Source organism: Desmodus rotundus, chromosome 10 (assembly GCF_022682495.2).
Source record: "Desmodus rotundus isolate HL8 chromosome 10, HLdesRot8A.1, whole genome shotgun sequence".
Taxonomy (NCBI): domain Eukaryota; kingdom Metazoa; phylum Chordata; class Mammalia; order Chiroptera; family Phyllostomidae; genus Desmodus; species Desmodus rotundus.
The window spans coordinates 94989478-95009384 of NC_071396.1; the positions used below are offsets into that span (position 1 = coordinate 94989478).

Consider the following 19907-nt stretch of genomic DNA (forward strand, 5'->3'; position numbering starts at 1 on the left):
TGTACCTGTTCTTTATAGCAGAAAATAGCTTTGTTACTTGCCCTTTTCTTTTGAATTCCTACATTTTGTGAATTTATTTTTCATACTGAACTCATCTTGTATGTTTTGATAAAAAGCATGAGTCTGTTAAAAAGGAAGCTGGACAACTGCACGGTGTGTCTGCTCTTGAGTAGCAAAGGAGCAGGCTCCACCCTTTGGTGCCACATCAGTTGGATACTAATATGCCTGCTTCCCAAAGCACTGATGGCTTTCAATCTGTTTAGAAGCAAGGAGGGAAAAAGGATTTACCAAGTGAGGAGAAAGCCCAAACATATTACCTAATACTTCTCCCCTACTCTCCAGCCCCTTGAGGAATACGTGCCGTTAGGGACCTTAGGGTTGTTACAGAAACCTCCCAGTGCAGATAACCAGTGTCGCTAACAGGCTGACTATCAGAAACGTTCCCAGGATGAGGTGACCGATGACAGAAAAGAATCTCTGCTAGTCTGTCAACTGAAGTGATGTTTTAAGTTCGACGTTGGAAGACTCCTTTTAGGGCACTTACAGAACGGTATGGTGTAGCAACTTCAGCAGAATTTGCTTAAATAGGTTTTCTACCGATACAAAATTGTTGATGAAACCCATGCTAGGCTCTGGGCTGTTCAATGCCAACCAAGTAGGGTAGTGTGTTTTAGCTTTTGAGGTCCTTTTTGTTGCATCCTAAAGCATGTCTGTTTTAAATGGTTTGAAGAAGAGTCTGCTAACCACAAAATTATTGCTTCATCCTAGGAACTGAGCTCTTACAAGGCACAAAGAACTCTGGTTGATCTGAAGTGTTTTTTTTTAAGTTTTTCAATTATTTCATGATGATGATAGAACTAATTATGACTACACTGTCCCACCTAATGTTTTCCAATGGAGTCCTCTTAAAAAATAGCATTTTTTTTTTTTTTTTTTTTTTTTTTTACTAAGAGTACATTCTGAGGTTAAATGTGAACTTTACCTTCTAGTCTGTTTTTATTTACAGTATGTGTATTGGACCATTAATTCGACACAAGCAAACTCTGAAATGAACTAAAATGCATATAACTTACCGGCACTGTGGGGGGGGTGCTGTGTATGTGTGTGGGGTGTATATTAAGCAACACATTTCTGTCTGCCAGGGCAGTGGGATTTCTTATATAACACCAGACTTAAGCAGTAAAAAGATGTACTCTTAATCATACTTCCATTAAGTAAAATATGCACAAGAATTTTGTTTCCATATAATTTAGGGCATGGATAAACAAAACAGAATCCCCTCCAAAAAAAAAAAAAAAAAAAATCAATTTTAAATCAAAACCAATGAAAAAACGTAGCCCCATAATAACATCGTAAACAACTCAAATGGCTTTTTGTTTTAATTCTAGGAGACATGTTTGCCTTTCAAAGGTGACAGTACTGTTAACACAGGTGGAGAGCAAATAAGGTAAAAAGTGAACGCACATACAGACACACACAGATACATACAAAAACTGATCAGAAATCACAGAACAGTTAAGCGATGTTTTCTTAAATAGAACTATTTTTGTACTTTAAATAGACTAAAATATTTGGTGTGGGTGGGGGAAAAGGAAATCAGTATTTCACAATTTTAAATTGCAAACCAGCTGTAATAAAGCCTCAGCTCATTGTTTAATTTTTAAAAAATGGAACCACATCGTACTTCCGACAATCACAGGATTCAAGGCTTACAAAGAACGCGGCTACCATCTACATCACAGTGCACAGCGGATGCAGTCTGAGGACGACCACAGGGGAACAATGCATCTGCACCCCTCTCACCGCATCACAGACCGGATGCCGTGTTAGAAAACCCTCGCCCGTGGCTGGTGTTCTGGCTGGTAAGCACCGAGGGCGGGAGGCTATTGCAACTGAGGGCACTGCCCAGGCTGGTTCAGGACATTCAGCTCGTTCACCCGCCAGTGGCTGATGCACTTAGTAATCGCAGTACAACATTTACAGACAATATATATATATAATACCACATTCTGGCTTTTTGAGCAGGAGAGTCTGGGGAATGTTAGTGGAGGACAGAATATCAAAAGCCATATTTTCCCTCAAGAGAGAAGAAATCCACACCACCATCAGTTTCCACTTTTTGTCGGATAATCTTTAACCCCATAAAGACGTGATCGGTACTTACATATACACATGGGACCTGAAGAACTTAGCTCTAGTTGCTTCTTCTCTACCTCATTAAACCACTAGTTACCTGCCTTAGATTTCTGCTGGTCTCACCACCACGCTGGCACCGTTAATTATTGTTGTTTGAAACATCACATTCCGTCTAGTCATGATCGAAGGACACACAACCACGTACCAGAAACAGTGGACACAGGGCAGTTGAATTCCATAACTAATACTAATCTAAGGGCGTGAAGGGAAAGCACAACTGACTAGGGTCATCAGCTCCTCCAGGGTGCCTTGGAACTCCCTGGGTTTAGTGCTGAAGTCCCGCATCCAGGAAATCCCCAGTCCCAGGCACACCAGGGTAGCTGCTCACTCACTCTTCCTCACTGGTCTCTTTAGAGAAATGATAAAAATTTTCAAGAGCATGAGGCTACTACCTATGTGGGCGTCAGCTCAAAAATATCTTTAGGACACTTGCTAATGGCTGATTCCTAGGAAGCCCATAAATATCTTATTTAATGGTGTCAACTTTAAGAATAGTTGGCAGTGCTTAGGCAAATTTGTGAGCAGTGTATAAAAGTTCATCCTTGCAAGCTGTTCCAGACAAATCCTCTAAAGATTCTGTTTTTGTCCAGTTATACCATATTTTACTGTACCTTATTGAAATTTTCAGAGCTAAATGAATAACCCAGTTTTGTGTGTCTTTGCATATTTTCTTTAAAGGTAAAAACACTTATTGCCAACTACTTCCCACATTTTTGCTTCATATATTGAAAAGAAGACTACCAACTGGAGATACTTCCTCAGATTACAAAGGCCCTGAATTATGTTACTTTTAACTGTGCTCCACCAGAAGGTCTGGCCTTGGGAAAGCTGGCAAAAAAAAAATACTCTCAGACATAAACATCTCTATCTTGCCTACCACGCTGTGGTCTAGTTCAGCAAGCGCAAAACTGCTTTCATCTTAACCTCCGTAGTTTTTCTTGTTTTGCACTCTTGTATAAAAACGGTGTCACAGCTTCACTATCACTAATAAAAAGATAAAAATATTTATGCCTTAAAGGCCAGGGTCAAAAAAGCAAAAAAAAAAAAAAATGAAGCCTGAGGTAAAGATTGTTTAAGAAATGACCAATTTGGGTGTTGCATTTTGCCAAGAAACAGTATTAAAAAAAAAAGTTTTAAATCCATGCATGCTGTCTACTTGCTACCATATATGTGACAATTACTTCTCCCAATTTAAATTAATCTGTGCACATATTAGTTACATAAACCAGCAAATGACTACATTCTTAAAGCAGGTACATACATTCATTAAGAAAAAAAACCCTACTCTTTCCCACCAATATTTCTCTTCTGTTTGAACAATCCAAGAATGTCAATTAATGAAAGTGATAAACAGGTATTTTCTTAGGGACTTACTCAGAAAAGGAGAATCTCTTTAGAAGAGACTTTGGTAGGGCTTCTATTCCTACAGACAAAGGCTCAGAACCAACTCTAGGCTACAGCACTGTAAAGGGTAGAACTTAATATAGAACCAGAAATGTGGCAAGTTCTCTAGTGACTAACATTGTAAAATAGCCAAAAGCTTTAAAGCCACAGGGAGAAAGAACAGTAGAGTGTGAAATGGAAAATGTTATTTTTATAATTCTAAAACTTTAATTTTGTTCTTAAATCAATCTATTACGGATTTCATGATCCCATAAATTATCATCTTTAATTAGAAATAGAAAGTAAATCCCTATCCCCAACACAAAAGACCAAACTGGAAATTTTGGAGAAATTAAAGAGCTTCCTTCTTCTTCTTCTTCTTCTTTTTTTGGAGGCTAGGAAAAACATCATTTTGGGGGATTTTTTTTTTCAAGAAAAATCTGACAGTCCTTTGTGTACAGCGCATGAACCCTCTCCCTCACATCATCAGCAGCATTATTCTCCCAAGGGGGCCTCTTATCTAAACTAATGGTAAATTCTGAGTCTATTATGGATCTCACAGCAGCAAAACAGTTTCTATTGAAATGAACGGACATCCTCTCTCAGTCAGAGATGGCCCGAAAAACTTTGGAAAACCTGTTGAGCACAACTAAGAAAATGAGGTCTGCACCGTCTTCAGGCTACCCTTAAAGACAGGAGAATTTAACGTGGTAGTGGCACTTCCCAGGGTATCTTCAGCAGCCACTTTGCACCAAAATGGAAAAGAATTAAGGGCAGGGGGGTAGGGGACCACAATCTAACATTAAAAAACAAGTTCACCCTAACTTAGTACCTTTCAGAGGCCAATGAATGTATAATAATTTAGTGAAGGGGTAATATGGCAGAGCCTTATTTGATACTGATAAATTCCAGTTATGATTCTTAATTGTCATGCTGCCTAAAAATGGCATACTAACCGAGCCACCACACTGGCTCTGGCAGAATAGAAAAGAAGTACTCTGACGGTCTGTCTACGACAGGAAAATGCCTGCAAGCAAATTAAGAACTTTTTACTGAAATAACAGGAGCATTCAACATTTAAAAAAATATATGAGAAAAATGATCCCTACTGTTAAGGTTTTTCTATGAGTACATGTATGTATATATAAATCCACACACATTATATACTTTATTTCCTACTAAAAAGATTTAAGGCAGTTGTTCTATCTACAAAGCTAGTTCTAATATCCATGACAAAACAATTCCTACCCAAGAACTTTCGTGAACATGTCAGACAAGTTGTTCTTCTCATAAAGGCCGTCTAGATCTACTGCAGTTCACATTTCCCAGCGGAGGCTACAAACACCAAGAGATCGTTTGTCCTTCAAGCCCCCGACGTAAAATGTAGTCTGAACAAACTATTCCCGGAGAGCTTGAAAAGGAAGACCTAAAAAGAACTCAAGAGCAGGATTCTGACCACCTCCAGAGACCACACACTATCGTTACCACTTTGGACTGAACTACGAACAACAATCCAATATGCTCCAAGGTGGAAACGGGACAAGTGTTGTAGGAGAACCGGTGGCTGCCAACTGCCAAAAAAGGTCTAATCCTAAACGTGAGTTCAAATAAAATATGATAATTAATGCTATTTGCTAGTCACAAAGACATTAAACTGGAAAGAATTTCCCCTCTTAATTAGCCAATCTGAATATCAAAGTTCATGAAGAAATTAGAACCCTGGGTATGAACAGCACCATCCTTTTTTTGGTCTTTAGTAACAAAATCAAAGGACAGAAACATTCTGATGGATGCAGATAAAGCACGGTTGGCAAGGAAGAGGGCAACCAACAAAACCACTAGAAACACATGTCAAGAGGAGAGAGAATAAAATTCAGCTGACAAATATGGAGGATTTAGCAAAGTAAAGCTCACGGAGGAAAGAAAACAGAAAGTAATTTATGTCTTGACATCAATATGTTATATCAGAGTGAAAACACAAAGACCTTGTGTTTCAATGTCCATAGACTACCCGATTATCTAAAGAGTAACGGGGGCAGGGAGAACGTGGAGGGGGACAAAACCTTCAGCTATAAAAGCAAAGACAGATTTTAAGTACAGGGAAGACTATCTTGTGTTGCTTTTATCCTGCCATCCACCAGACCAGGAGGGTGACTATTATTGAATGAATGTTCCAAGTCATAAGTTATTAAAAAAAAAAAGACAAAGATCCTAAAGATATATTGGGACAGCTTTTGGAAGAGGTAGAGAAGCCAACTGAGTATATATACTCTTTTATTTGATTTCAACTAGCAAGAGACTAGACTGATTGTTTTTCACCTTCAAAGTTTTAGTCTTGATGAAACTGACAATCAAGGTACAAATAAAGTGAAATTACATTAACTTTTACAAAGGAGAAAATCTGACAATGTTTCAAACATTGATGAATCAAGCAAAACTGGATATAGTTCAAGGTGTATTCAACCCTAGATATTCAACAATTTGCAAACGTGTACTTGAAACACAGAATAAGACTATTCAGCTTTCAAGAAAAACTAGGCAGAATTTCCTTCCTGCAGAGTGACAGGTCCCAAGACAGAAAGTAATCCCCATGAGACTAGGCACAACCTGAGGGTCAAGACCAAATCCCAGTCACTGCTTTATTACTCAATGCCTATCCTAGTGTCTGGGTAAAGAACAGGCGTCAATAAATATTTCTTGAATGAATGCATGCCATAATGTGCAATTAGTATAATTAGTGTAGTTCGAACCTAACCAGCAAAGCTTCTTAAAGTGAGGTGAGAAAAGAATGCAAGATTATTCCAAAAAGTGGTCCAAAATCCAATTTTTTCTAATTTTAACTAGTGGTTATAATGACTTTTCAAATTTTTTTTCTAAGCAGTAAAGTGTTTTGTTACTTATTTTTAATCCATGCAGAACTCCAACATAAAATGAAAATGAAGCTGCCACTGGTTAGAATCAGTAGGAATGCCATCAGTCTCCAAGTGCAACCTGAATCCACTATGAAAATCACCATTCATCTGCATGTGACAGACAGCGTGGTCATTCAGTTCTCATGTTGTGAAGTTGAGGAAATTACTAGCACTGTGAAGGAATAATGTTGTTAATTTAAATACAGACAAAATTTAACAGAGAGATCTCATCACTAAGAAGAATGAAAACCCCTACAAAGGGGATAAAAAGGGAAGGGTCAACATTAATAGGCCATTACAGACAAAACACAATGCAAAACAGCATCGCATCAAAAAAACAAATGTGGAAAATCTGCTGGTTGGGATTTCTACTTGGGAACTGCCAATGATGCTCTTTTGTGGAAATATTCCAAGAAATTTAAATTGTAAACAGCCCAGCAGAGAGTTGTATATTTGGGGGCCTACCCTGAACATGAAGAAGAGAAGCAAAGAAGTGCTTTTTGGGTTTAACATCTTCAAAGAAACTCTGGGGAGGTGTCGTTAAAAACATCTCTATCGCTGCTGTCAAACGAGCTAATTCTGTCTTTCTGTTCACTACAGTAGTCCTCCATGGTCCGCTGTTTTGCCTTCTATGGTTTCAGTTACTCCTGGTCAACCATGGGTGGGAAATTCCAGAAATAAACAATTTATAAGTTAGAATAACTTGAAAAGCAAACATGACCACGACCACTAAATACATCCACACAAATGTAGTCACCACCATGAAATCCACTGCCCAACAGGTATGGCTGCTGGATGCAGTAGGTGCTTCCTAAGAGCTGGGTCCCGGCTTCATGGTGCGCAGAACACACCGTATCTGTGGGGCTGTGATCCACTCCTGACGCTGCAGTTGGCCCTGCTTCACTTAACGTATCAACGCAGGAGTAAGGACCTTCCACCAGTTTCACAGTTGTTCTCTGCCCCCCAAACTTTTCCCAAGTTCTGAAGTAAACACCTACAAAGGGCAGAGGCTCCCCTGGTTATCTCCAGCAGATCCGACCAGTGGTAATAACTGGGACACTTACTCAAATCACATGAGGCACTGTAGAAGCAGTAATCAGTGGGCAGCAGGAAGCCTGGAAGCAAGCAGCCAGACACTGCAATGGTGTAAACTTGCCAAGGCAGATTTAAAGAAGTGGTTAAATGGTGCTGACCAGGTGATACGAATGACACACTTTACAGCAAGGGCTTGAGGAACAAGAAACGTTACTGAGAATGGCACAAGAAGCAGCCTGTCACAAAATAAGGCCACCTTCAACTATTATAAATTGTAGAACCATTCTGATCCTCAAGTTTGGATCTGTGTAGAGGTGTTTATATAAAGAATTAATATCTAATGCTGAGTTTCCTCTAACATAAGCCTTTGCATTTGATTCCATTCTCTTTGCCAGGCTCTCCACACAGCCTGCTCCTTTCTCAAGCCGAGTGTTAGCTCGAGCATCCCTTCCTTGGAGAAGCCTTCCCTCTGTTACGCTCTATCTGATTTATTTCCTTCATGGACAAGGAAGCTGAGTACGGGTTATAATAACTACTGTCTCAGCAAAGAAGGGGACCATATCTGACTTGTGCACCTTTACCCAAAAGCTAAAAAAGTTTCTGGCACGTATAGCAGTAAACAATAAATATTTGAATGAATTAAAAAATTTACATGTTTACAATAACACATACAGGTACACACAAATACTGGAAATGAGGAATAACTAACAGAAAACAACGAAATGCAGAAAATACTGAAAATGACACCTGCAGAGACAGGTGAATATGGTTTCAAGAACAAGTACCTAAAATACGTATCTTCAAAAGTATAAAAATTTATGAGAAGGAAACCTGGAGTGGTTGTTTTTCATTTCTACCGAGAGGCAAACAAGTAATGTTACACAGCAGTGACTTAAACGTTAGACCTAAGAACTCCTTGGCGCAGAACGGACTACCAATGGGGCCCCTGGACCCTCCTCTCCCTGCAGAGCATAACACATGGTTGGTTCTAATAGTCAACCGCACAATCAGGATTAGTTAAGAAGAGCTCAAATTGTAGGTAATTGTAAGTTAAAAACAGTTGCTGAACTGCTTCTCTCCAAACTTTTAAAATTCTAGATTAATAATTATGTAAAATAAAGAGATTTTATAAATTGAATACAACATACTTTAAAAACAGATGGCCCCTATCTGCTGCTCATGCCTCAGCATCCCTTTTCTAGCATTCCGCAGGAGCAATTACATTTATAAAAGGTCCATTCATAAAATAATCTAAAACAAGTGAAAAATCGAAGGACACTAGGTCTGCTTTGAAATATTTTAAAATATCTTTTAAAAAAAGTGTTTTTACATCTACAGATTGGCTTTAAGAAAGGGAAAAATACACTGAAAGAATTGCGCATATCCCTGAAAATAATTCTACTGCTACCTGTGTGTCTCTTTTATGAGGTGCAAAGGTAAATCAATAAACTGCCAGGTCACACCAGTCAGGCAGTATCTGTTGAAATGTGGTGTAAGACAAAGCAACTTCCTCCATAAGAATTCTTGTTGTGGCCCGGAGGTGACTGGTGCTGGCGGTATCAGTGTGACCATTATTGGCAATGGATGTCATGCTATGCTGTTTTGGTGTCAGGACATAAGTAGGAATGGAGGTGAGGCTTGGAGAGATTTTCTGCGAGGCTTCCTTGTAAGAGATTTAGCAGTACACAAACAAATCAGTAAGAATAAATGTTTAAGACCCACTGAACACATTAAGATCAAGGATTTCAAAAGTTAATCCACTTTTCTTCCCCCAAGAGTTTATTTTTGGTAAAAGGCAGAAAAATTAGTTTTTCTACAAGGGAACTCTGCTTCTAAATGATAATTTGAAAATCTTGATATATATTATATATTAAAAAAGACACACAAAAATAACGGAGAAGTGGGAATAACAGATTAGGTACTGTAACTTTATAAAGGCTTGCCTAAATCAAGAAGCAGCACACACGCCTAATTTATGCAAACTAAAAATGGATATAAACAGCACAATACTGTGATACTGCATCATGATACATTACCTGTACACGTAACTACTACTGTTATTAATAAACCTTTGGGACATTCAATGTTATGCCCAAGAAGACATCAGTAAGTCTTTAAAATCTTCTCTTCCTCCTTTATGGGAGGATATTTCTAGACACTAAATTTCCCATCTAATATTTGAATACAGGAAACTGATTCCACAAGGTGCTTTAATTGATGAGACCTCAAGTGCTGTTTTCTTGCTTGAATTTTTGGATATAAACAGTCCATGGGGACCACACACAAATACTATGACAGAAGAGTTGTTACATAAGTCTTTTGATGGGACCTGATTGGTGATGAAGCTTTATGACATGCTTGAGCAACGCACTGAAGGGGATCCCATCTGAGTTAATACTTTGTCCAACCACTGTAGAGGTCCATTCAGATGAAGTTCAATCCAGCAAGGAGTGCTCGTTACCGTCTGCCTTCTGTTTAAAAGAATACAAGCAAACAATTATGAAATTAAAAGAACATGACTATGTTTAGCTAGATGCACTAATAAGAATTCAGATAAAGTAAAAGGTTGCATATACTGAAACCTAAATTCTGCTGAACAAGTGTTAAGTTTGGGTATCTAATTATTTTGAAAACTGCTTTATCCTCAAAGTCTAACAAAGTATTTCCAATGACTTTTTTCTTTTAAAGAGGCTTATAAAAAACATTCTTTACCCTCAAATTACAATTAGTAGGGTGATCTTACTATTTACCATCCAAAAGGGGAAACCTTACAAGAGAATGTAGTCACTACTAATAATCATGCCAGGGCAAGAGACATAAACCAGGACTGTCCTATGCTAATGGGAATACATAGTTACCCTACTTATTTATCAACCAAAGAATAGAAGATATTCAAATACCAAATGAAGTCTAAATGGAACAGGGTTCAAATTTAAAGAATACTAAAACAAAATTCTAACCTAAGCTTCTCACAGAATATTCAGAGCTGTAGTTCCACTTTCCCAGACAAAGCCAACAACATCCCTTTCAGCAATATCATGCAGACTTTTAACAAGAAACACCCTTAGTAATCAACAAAAAGGGCAACTGTTTGGGAATCACAAATTGTTCAATGACATCCTGTCACTTCTATGTACTGAATTTTAGTTCTGTTTTACTTAATATACAGTAAGTCAGCAAATCTACTTGTTTCTTCAGCGTGACAGCCCTTCACACATAAGAAAAGGCCATTATCACACTCCACCTCCGAGCAACATATACTCAGTATAATTTAAAGCTGTATTTCAAAGGATGTGGTTTTTTGGAGCAGAGGGTGTCAGTGCCCCACTATGAACTTCAGATTTTTCAGTGTTCTCTAGACATCCTCCACCTGCAGGGGCCTGCACTTACCTGCCCGAGAACTTCTTGGCTCTGTTCAGGTACACGGCAGACCAGAGCACCAGGACTTAACACCCCCAGGAGCGGCCCTCACACAACACAGGAACTGGCATTTAAATGCCCAGTTTCCTTTCCCTCTGGGTGGGATCATTCTGTATGTTTTCTACCACTTTCCAAAGTTTTTCTAAGGGAAAAAGCTAATGAGCCTTGCACTCTATCAGATGGATTAATAATGATATTGGCTGCCTTCCCTCTCCTACCTCACTTCCCTACTTCCTCCTTCCTTACCAGTGCTTCTTCCATTTCCTGAACAAACTCTCTGCACTTGAATCCCTGTCTCGGGGTCTGAGACACTACACATTCTGATACACGATCATTCCTAAAACATGACACACGCAACGTAACAGTCCCGAATCTGATCTGTACAGACTCTCTGCCTTGCTCTGATCTAGACTGTGTGTTCCCCTGTGCACGGCACACGCCACAGGTCCAAGAGCTACAGGCAAGATTGACCCTTCTCATCTTCCCCTCCGCTCTTTTCATTGTGTTCTTCACACACAGTCCTGCTTTTCATGGCTCCCTTGTATCAGGCCTTTGGTAGTAATTTTGCCAAAATGTCTTTTGATTTTGCCACTTGCTGAATTCTGGACATTTCCCAGTTTGTTTTCAATCCTATGATTTTATTATTACATTAGTTTAACCCTCATGAGTAATTCTTAATCTAGTTCACCGAAGGGTAGAAATAAGTAAGTTTAAAGCTATCGCTATTTCTGTTTGGGCACAAAATTGCACCTGAGGCATTATCCATCCCACTACCTGATTAGTTACTCCAGTACTGGTTCACTCATTTCTCAGTAAAATAGGAATTCTTTACACATCTATATTTCCTTTTTACTATGTTTCTGACTTTTATGCTAGGAATCGAGCTGGAACTAAAGAAATGGAGAAATATTGATAGTTTTAGAAATCCAACCATTAGATCTACCTCCTCAGCTCCAGTGTCATCAAGGATAAAAGGACAGTTCACAGACATGAGTATCTGAAGTTATTTTAATCTATAAATGTTCAAGGAAACTTAGTTATCCGAAGTAGGTGCACCTGCCTCCACACCCATAAAACCATATTATATTCTACTGCTTCTCATAATTATAGATTTTAAATTATCTCTGGGTGAAAGAATGGCAGAGTCCACAGTCAATGAAGAGCACTATCTCTCTACAATTAAAACTGCTCTTAGCAGGAGACCTATAGAAGATAAACATGGAATTTTCCCTCACCTATTTAGTCCACATTTAATTCAACTGAATTTCTACAATGTTCTGTAACAGTCTAATCATTTGAAGGGAAAAATAAAGGTCTGACCTGAAAACTTGATTATCAGATAGTTACTGATGGAATCTAATTTTAATATCAACTCAGGTCGCTTCAAGTACAAAGGAAAAACAACAACTCAGCAGTCTTTAGAGGTATCACATCTCAAAAAGCAAATGATTAGCAGGGGTGTCCAACTTGCGGCCCAGGCCGCATGCAGCCCAGGACTGCTGTGAACGCGGCCCAACACAAAATCATAAATTTACTTAAAACACGATAAGAATTTTTTGTGATCATGTGTCGCAATGTATATAACGTGTGGCCCAAGATGACAACTCATCTTCCAGTGTGGCGCAGAGACGCCAAAAGGTTGGACACCCCTGGAAACAAACTGAACTATAGCAAAGTCACAAAATGAGTTATCCGACTAATATAACATGGATAAAACAGTGAGAAGCCTTCATTCTAAGATAAAAAAATATGTAACAATATATTTTTATGAAAGTATTCAACCAGCAGACCTCAAATCTCACTATTTCAAAAATCATACACCTTACACTACTTGTTTAAGATCAGAAATCAAGTCCAAATGAAATGCAATAAATTCTGAAGAAGGGCCCAAGTTGAGGAATAAAACAGGAACATTATTGCTACACTATACGAATGTCTTCTGAAGCAGGCATTCAGAGTAAGCAATATAAGCTGGAGAAAGATTAAGTATTTTACTTATGATTCTATTCTTTAATATGCTGAGGAAGTCCTCCTTTTCTTTGATGTGGAATCCAAGCTTGTGTAATCTATCTTACCCCTGACAACAAATTTGCTTTTGTAAAACTCAATTATGTAACTGTTACCACTATCTTCAGAGAAGGTAAGAGTCTAGGAGAGCTTTCCTCAAGTCTTGTCTCCACCACTTACAACGTGTCCTTGAGGACATTTTCAAATCTCTTCTAAGCCTATTTCCAAATAAGTATTAGCCTGAACCATTTTTTTATTCACAAAGACTACAACCTTATTAAAAAAAAAAAAAAAAAAAAAAGAACAGTAACAGAATTCTTAGCAGTGCTGAAAGGCACAAGATACTGCATTTAAAACACAGCTTATTTCCTGGCACTAACAAGTACCCCTTCTATTACTGAATAAAGTTCCACTTCTTAATCTTATATTCAAGTGGTCTCAGCTTACTTGTTTAGCTTTATTCTTCTGTATTTTCTATACTCCAGGCAAACTGAACTGCTATTTTATTGCCAGAATCGTCACGTGCCATACCCGCACAGCCACGACTACTAAAATACTACACATCTTTTAAAATCTACGTGATCTCTACATTCTTCACCAGAAGCCCCAGTGAAAACATCTCTCCTTCCATGAACTGACATGATCCTTCCAATGTACCCCTTTCATGCTATCAAACAATCTGTAGGTATTATGTTATAGTGTGTATCTATACATGTTTCAATTCTATGTTCTACAATGTCAGCACAGGAATTTGCAATATTTTCAATCTATGTCTTCAACTTTCTTTTGTTATTCCACATAAAGATCTGTTGACTCCATAACCTCAATGAAAACAAATACATGTGAACTCCAGAATATGCAAAGAATGAGAGAAGAAAGAATTACATTATGGAAATTTAAGAGTTGAGTATGTATTTCATACCGGTATTCTGCTCCCCACCCTTTCACAAAACTCATTCTTATGGTGCACATTCTAGTTAGCTGATACACGGCTTCAAAACCCTGATTAACAGACTGAGCCAGAAGAGCAGCAAATTCCTGGTTGTTGAAGATCTTCAGATTACAGCCTAGGATTGAAAAAAGTAAAACAAAAGAAAAAAAATTGTGTAAAAAGAGTATGACTGTAACAAAATAATTTTAAAAGGGCTACAGATACTAGAATACGAGCATGCAAATCATCTCCTGACTCCTAAAATTAATAGTAAGCAGAAAAGCTCAGCAAGTTGATATGATAGGTTTATTTACATTGTTGTACCCATACCTGGTGGAATTTTACACACTGTTGCAGGGTGCCAGCCGTATCTCTGATTACAATTGGGGCTCTGCACAAAGATTGCACTATCACTTAGGCACTCAGCAAAAACTTCCCCACCTATGTAATATAAGCGTACTCCTCTTCCTGAAACAAAATACATACGGAATTAGTTTTATAACATTTACTATTTCAGCATGACTTTGGAAGAGTCTTCTTGGAGAAGACTAACATAATATAAAGTATTTAGATATTTTCCACAACTATGCTTTTCTGAAGTCTAACTTTGAAACATACCACACTGTATATTTCCCTAAGTATTTTTAACAATGATTTTTATTGATTTGTAAAAATAATACATGCTTATCAAAATTAAACAATGTAGGAAAGTACATAGAGAGTAAAATAAAAGGTTTCATACAAATTATATAGTTTAAAATAAGGAAAAGAAGTTGAGTTAATTTTGAAGGAATTAACTAATGCTCAAGAGAAATATGCCTTCATTATAATAAATAGTATTTCCTTAAAGATCCCACTGAAGAAAAAAGGTAATAAAAATCATTGGGAGGTTAGAGAAAGGGAGACTATCTTTGTCGGGCTTGACTTAACCAGGGGATGCCATTTAAAAGGTACTGGGCTGTCCCTGGTGAAAGTGATTCAAAGAGTGAGAGAGAGTCAACACCAGAGACCCCCAAAGCTCCCTATGAAGACGGAGGGGGTCACCTGCAAGAAACACAGGTGGACTCTAGATGCTGACGGCAGCCTCTAGCTGACAAGTCTGTGGGAAATGAGGACCTCAGTAATACAACTTCAAGGACATAAATCTACAACAATCACATGGTTGGACAAGGACCTGAAGCTCCAGATGAGAAGGTAGCTCATATGACACCGTGATTTCCCCATGTGAGACCCTGAGGAGACTCCTAAGCCATGCCTGGAGTTTTGACCCACAGAAACAGAGATGTGTTGCTTCAGGCTGCTAAGTGTTTGGCAGTATGTTACACAGCAAAAACAACAGAAACAAAGAAAAAAACCCTAACATGTGTGTGCCATGTATAATGAGCTCCCATGTATAGCGTGCACTCATGTTTTTGGCCCAAAGTTTCCAGAAAAAAAATGTTTTAATTTTTAGTTCAATTTTTAATTTATATTTAGAAACAAAACTGATTATCGTATTCCAGAGTATTAATTTGCATATGGATATTGTTATTGCTTTCTAGAGTTACACTTTTAACACATAAGCATAAATAAGAGGATTAAAAACATTTATATAGATACGGAATTAGTACCAACCCTGTATAATGCACGTTCTTATTTTTCCCTCAAAAATTTGGGCTAAAAAGTGTGTACTATACATGGCAAAATACTGTAATAAAAGCACAAGCCAGCTTTAATACATAAATACAAAATCTGGTGCTCTGGTGTTCTCTTAGGGCTACAGAAGACTTTTTTTTAAAAAATCACAGACTTGACCATTATGAAAACGTTAAAATAATCATGTACTTGACCATCAGGAAAACATTACTGGTAAGTCTAAAGAAGTAGAGATTTTTTTTCAGGCTATATTCTTTTGATCCAATAATTACCGCAGCCTTAAACTCTTCAGAAATGAACATGGTAGAGGAAATCTGTTAAATTTTTATGCAGAACCCCAATTAAAACAGAAAAAACAACCATTTTAGCTAAAGTAGGGTGGATATGCAGAAGCCTTCCTCATCTACAAGACACCCTGGTACCCTAACAAGATTATGCAAAATGTATAAATCAAGCAAGATTTGAGAAATTCCACATGGAGCCAACAGACCTCCTCTTACATACCTGACATCTGCACTATCACACTCACTCTTTAGTGCCCGGCATTATTTATCAGAGGAGGTGATGGTTCATTAGATGGAAACAAGGAAACTATTGTTAAAGGGAGTTATTTTAAGGTGATGAGAACTATGTTTAGTTACATCAGTAGTGCTCAAATATTTTTCTACCTCAGAAAAAAAAAAATACTGAAGACCCCAGGAGTTTTTGTTTATGTGAATTACATCTATGGAAACTTACCATACTAGATATTAAAACTGAGATTCAAAAAATTTATTAATTCACTTAAAAATCAAATAAATCCACTATATAGTAACATAAATAACATTTTTATGAAAAAGAGCTCTTCTCCAAAGGAAAAAAAAAGAAGAAAAGAAAAAGTGAGAAGAGACAGTAGCAATGTATTTTTGTAAATCTCTTTAATGTCTGACTTAACAAAAGAGAGCTGGATTCTCATCAGTCTATATTTAATATCTTGCAAGATCATATGCCATCTAGCCTCTGAATACTTCACTATATATGTGACAGAAGGGGAGTAGAAAAGGCACAGCATCTTAACACCATTATGAAGCTAGTTTTCACCTTACAAACTTGCTGAAAGGCTATGGGGACCACCCCATTTTTGAGATCCCCTGAATTATTTTTTGAACTTCATTAAATGACAATTCTTGTTTCAGATATCTTGCTTTAGATTAATGTGAGATTTAATGTATGAACTCACTGGAGGAGGGAACAAACAGGAGATCTAAACAAACTGGAAAAAAAAAAAACAAAACCCCAAACCCCTGATCATTTGTTGACAATATAACCCTAAAATCTGAACGTGACTATTTTATGACTGGTAGAGCCTCAGCAAGGTCAAGTCATTTTCACACCTATTTATTGAAGAACTTCCCAGTATCACGGGTGCCAAATAAAGAGAAGTGGAAGAGAAAGGTTTGCATACGAAAGGATCAACAGCATCCACTAAAAGAAATGAGGCTGTGCACTTACACTGAGAGAGAAGGCAGGCTTTCCTGCACACAATCTCTTGATGTGGTAAACCACATAATGCTCACATTATGAGTATATGGTACTGGTTTTTCACACAAGGAGAAAAAACATACCTATGTGTCTTCTTGTCATTTCCACTGTAGCATTTCGGTTGACGTTGGAGAGTAAGCCTAAGCAGAACCTCTCTGAATTTGATGGATCTGTGAAGCCATCTACAGTGAGTGAGGGTTGTGACGCATGGAAGGTTTCTCCAACCCTTTGGTTTAATTCGTAATAGGCTATTGAACACCAAAATGCAGGTTCTGAGTAAGTAACTGGTTGCAAATCTGGGGGGGAAAACCAAACCCATAAGAGCAAGAAATGTTGTGTGAACAGTTCAAGCTAAGGACAGACTGAATATTATCATCTTTACATGCTCCATGCCAGCCCATCCTGGCAACGGCTCAGGAAGTAGACCTAACATCTACATCAGGAATTCCAGTTTTCATAGATCATAACAGATCCTCAACGTTTTCAATTCCCCCCACCTCATTAAGTCATCCAATCTTCAAACCTTTTTTTTAAAGACTTTATGGGGACTCAGTTGTTCTCCTAGTAATTTTACACTAGTTCCCATTCAAATAGAAAACCACTATAGGTAAAGTAAGTCAATTTGCATTATTAAAGCTAATTTTTGGTAGCATAAAGTGGAATAAAGCTGAAGCAAAAATTAGTGAGTCAACAGCCACAAGAGGAAAAACTATAATAATAGCATACAAAATGACATTTTTGACATTTGTGGATTTTAACATCAAATTCTCAGGGGTTACCCTGGTTATAAATATATAAAACCCCCACACAGATAAGAAACAAAGTAATAAATACAAAGAGTGTGCAAGTGGAAAGAATGTGGAATCCAAAGAATCTACATATTTCATTGGAAAACTATGATCACATGCATATAACTTCTATAATTTTCATTATAATCCATTACAAGGAATATCATTTTTAAAAATTGACTTATGTAGAATTTCAAATGTGTCAACTGAAGAGAAATTGTGAAAGAGCAGAGCAAAATAAAGGCCAAAAATAAACTACAGAATGTTTGTAAACACGCACAGCTCTTACACACACACAGCACTCCAAACCACAGGCACATATCTGCAACACGCATATATGTTTATGCATGTTCCTATTAACAATTGCTACTATGAAATATATCATTAAAATACATACCCATGGAAATCTAGTCTTAATAGGTCATAAAATTTACCATGAGTAAAGAATATGATTTCTATGAATAAACATATTATTAGTTTCTTACACTATGTGCCAGAAGAAAAGAGGTTTAGTAATGTTGAGGCACATCACCATTATTTTTTAAAAGCACTAATTTGAACAATCACTTGGTTACTTATTGAGTTCCTTTTCTCATGTATAGATAAAATAATGACCAGAGAGATTATTTAAGTGATATAGTATAAAAACCATGGTGGAAAAGTGTTTGCAACTTACCCAAACTATGATTAACAGGGGAAAGAGTAGTAGGAGATAGTTCTGCTGGAGATCCTAAAATAAAAGGAATCAATTTAAAAATAGATATGAACATATTTCCAGAACTTATGACCAAATAATAATAAAACTGGTTGTAACTATCACAAGTTACACACAGATAATTTACATCCCAAGAGTTAAATATATACAGCTGTTTTATATTAGTATAATTTTGGAGGCTTCAATATATAAAAGGTAAAAAAGAATATAAATAGTCCTGGCTTCTAGCCAGAGTTCTCCTTCCCCAAAGGTACCCAATCTATCTTTTCAGAAATATTCTATGAACCATATAAGCAAATATTTTATGTTCTGTGTGCCCTGCTTGTTATGTACAAATGGTAACACAGCTCTGAACTTTGCTATTACATTACTTATTCTACCAGAAAGGTTAAGTTTCCTTATTAATTACTTATCTATATTATCAGCTGCATAACATTACATTATGGTATATTATGATCCCATATGGATGAATACACAGGCTATTTTCAATCTTTTAAGAACCAAGACTGCAATGACTAATCTTGGATATTTGCATACTTTCGGTCATATCTGAAGGATAAGGATAGGCTCTTAAAAGAGAAACTGCCAGGTCAAAGGGCTGTGGTTCTGCAATTTTGATAGATTTTTGCTAAAATTGTCATCTATAGTTTGTACTGGTTTGCATTCCCAGTAACAAAAAATGGCGAGGGGATGCTCATGCATTATTCATAGGTAAGTACATGGTCTTAACAAGCATTGTTTTTATCTACCTTCCTCTTATGCACAACATTGAGTAGCTTATACTTGCTGACAATGTATCTCCTTTCTGTGAATTGTCTGTTCTTTCATTCATTTTTCTCCGGTGGTGTTAATCACTTTTCTCAGTGACCTACAGAACGCTCTGTAAGCATTACAGGTCCTTTCATGGTGCGAGTTGCAGATATTTGGTTATCTGTCTTATGACTCTTAATCCTACTTCTGATTAAGCAATAATAAAAAACCCTTTTATGTGATATAATATATCAATCATTTTGGTGTGTGTCACACTTTGATAAAACAGTGGTGACAGTGGATATTCTGTCTTAACTTTAAGGGAATATTTCTAGTTTTTTCCCCATTAAGTATAATGCTGGCTTTGACGATGAGAGAGGTAACATTGCCTGTTTAGGATTTTTGCATCAAAATTCTCAAGCAATACTAGTCTGTAGATTAACACTGTGAGTGCAATGTTATGTTACTTCATAAAGACAGTCTAGAAGCTATACATCTTTCCTATGCTCTGTAACAGTTTAAACAGCATTTTAATAACACATTCCTTACAGTTTGGTAGAATTTCTGTGTGAAATTGTTTGCAGTTCAAAATTTTCTAGGGTTTATTTTAAGAC

General features: G+C 37.2%; 1 protein-coding gene across 3 annotated transcripts in view; it reads right to left on the bottom strand.

Moving 5' to 3' along the window:
• Window positions 1–1353: 1353 nt before the first annotated feature.
• The window catches only part of SMAD2 (SMAD family member 2), an 84039-nt gene continuing 65485 nt past the window's right edge, over window positions 1354–19907 (bottom strand). For all 3 annotated transcript variants that reach the window (XM_053912458.2, XM_053912456.2, XM_053912457.2), the window contains 5 exons: window positions 18505–18558; window positions 17124–17336; window positions 14215–14352; window positions 13876–14020; window positions 1354–9997 (listed from right to left, as the gene is read on the bottom strand). In XM_053912458.2, coding sequence (XP_053768433.1) covers window positions 9874–9997; window positions 13876–14020; window positions 14215–14352; window positions 17124–17336; window positions 18505–18558 — 674 coding nt within the window. In that variant the 3' untranslated portion in view covers window positions 1354–9873. The remainder of the gene's footprint in view (window positions 9998–13875; window positions 14021–14214; window positions 14353–17123; window positions 17337–18504; window positions 18559–19907) is intronic.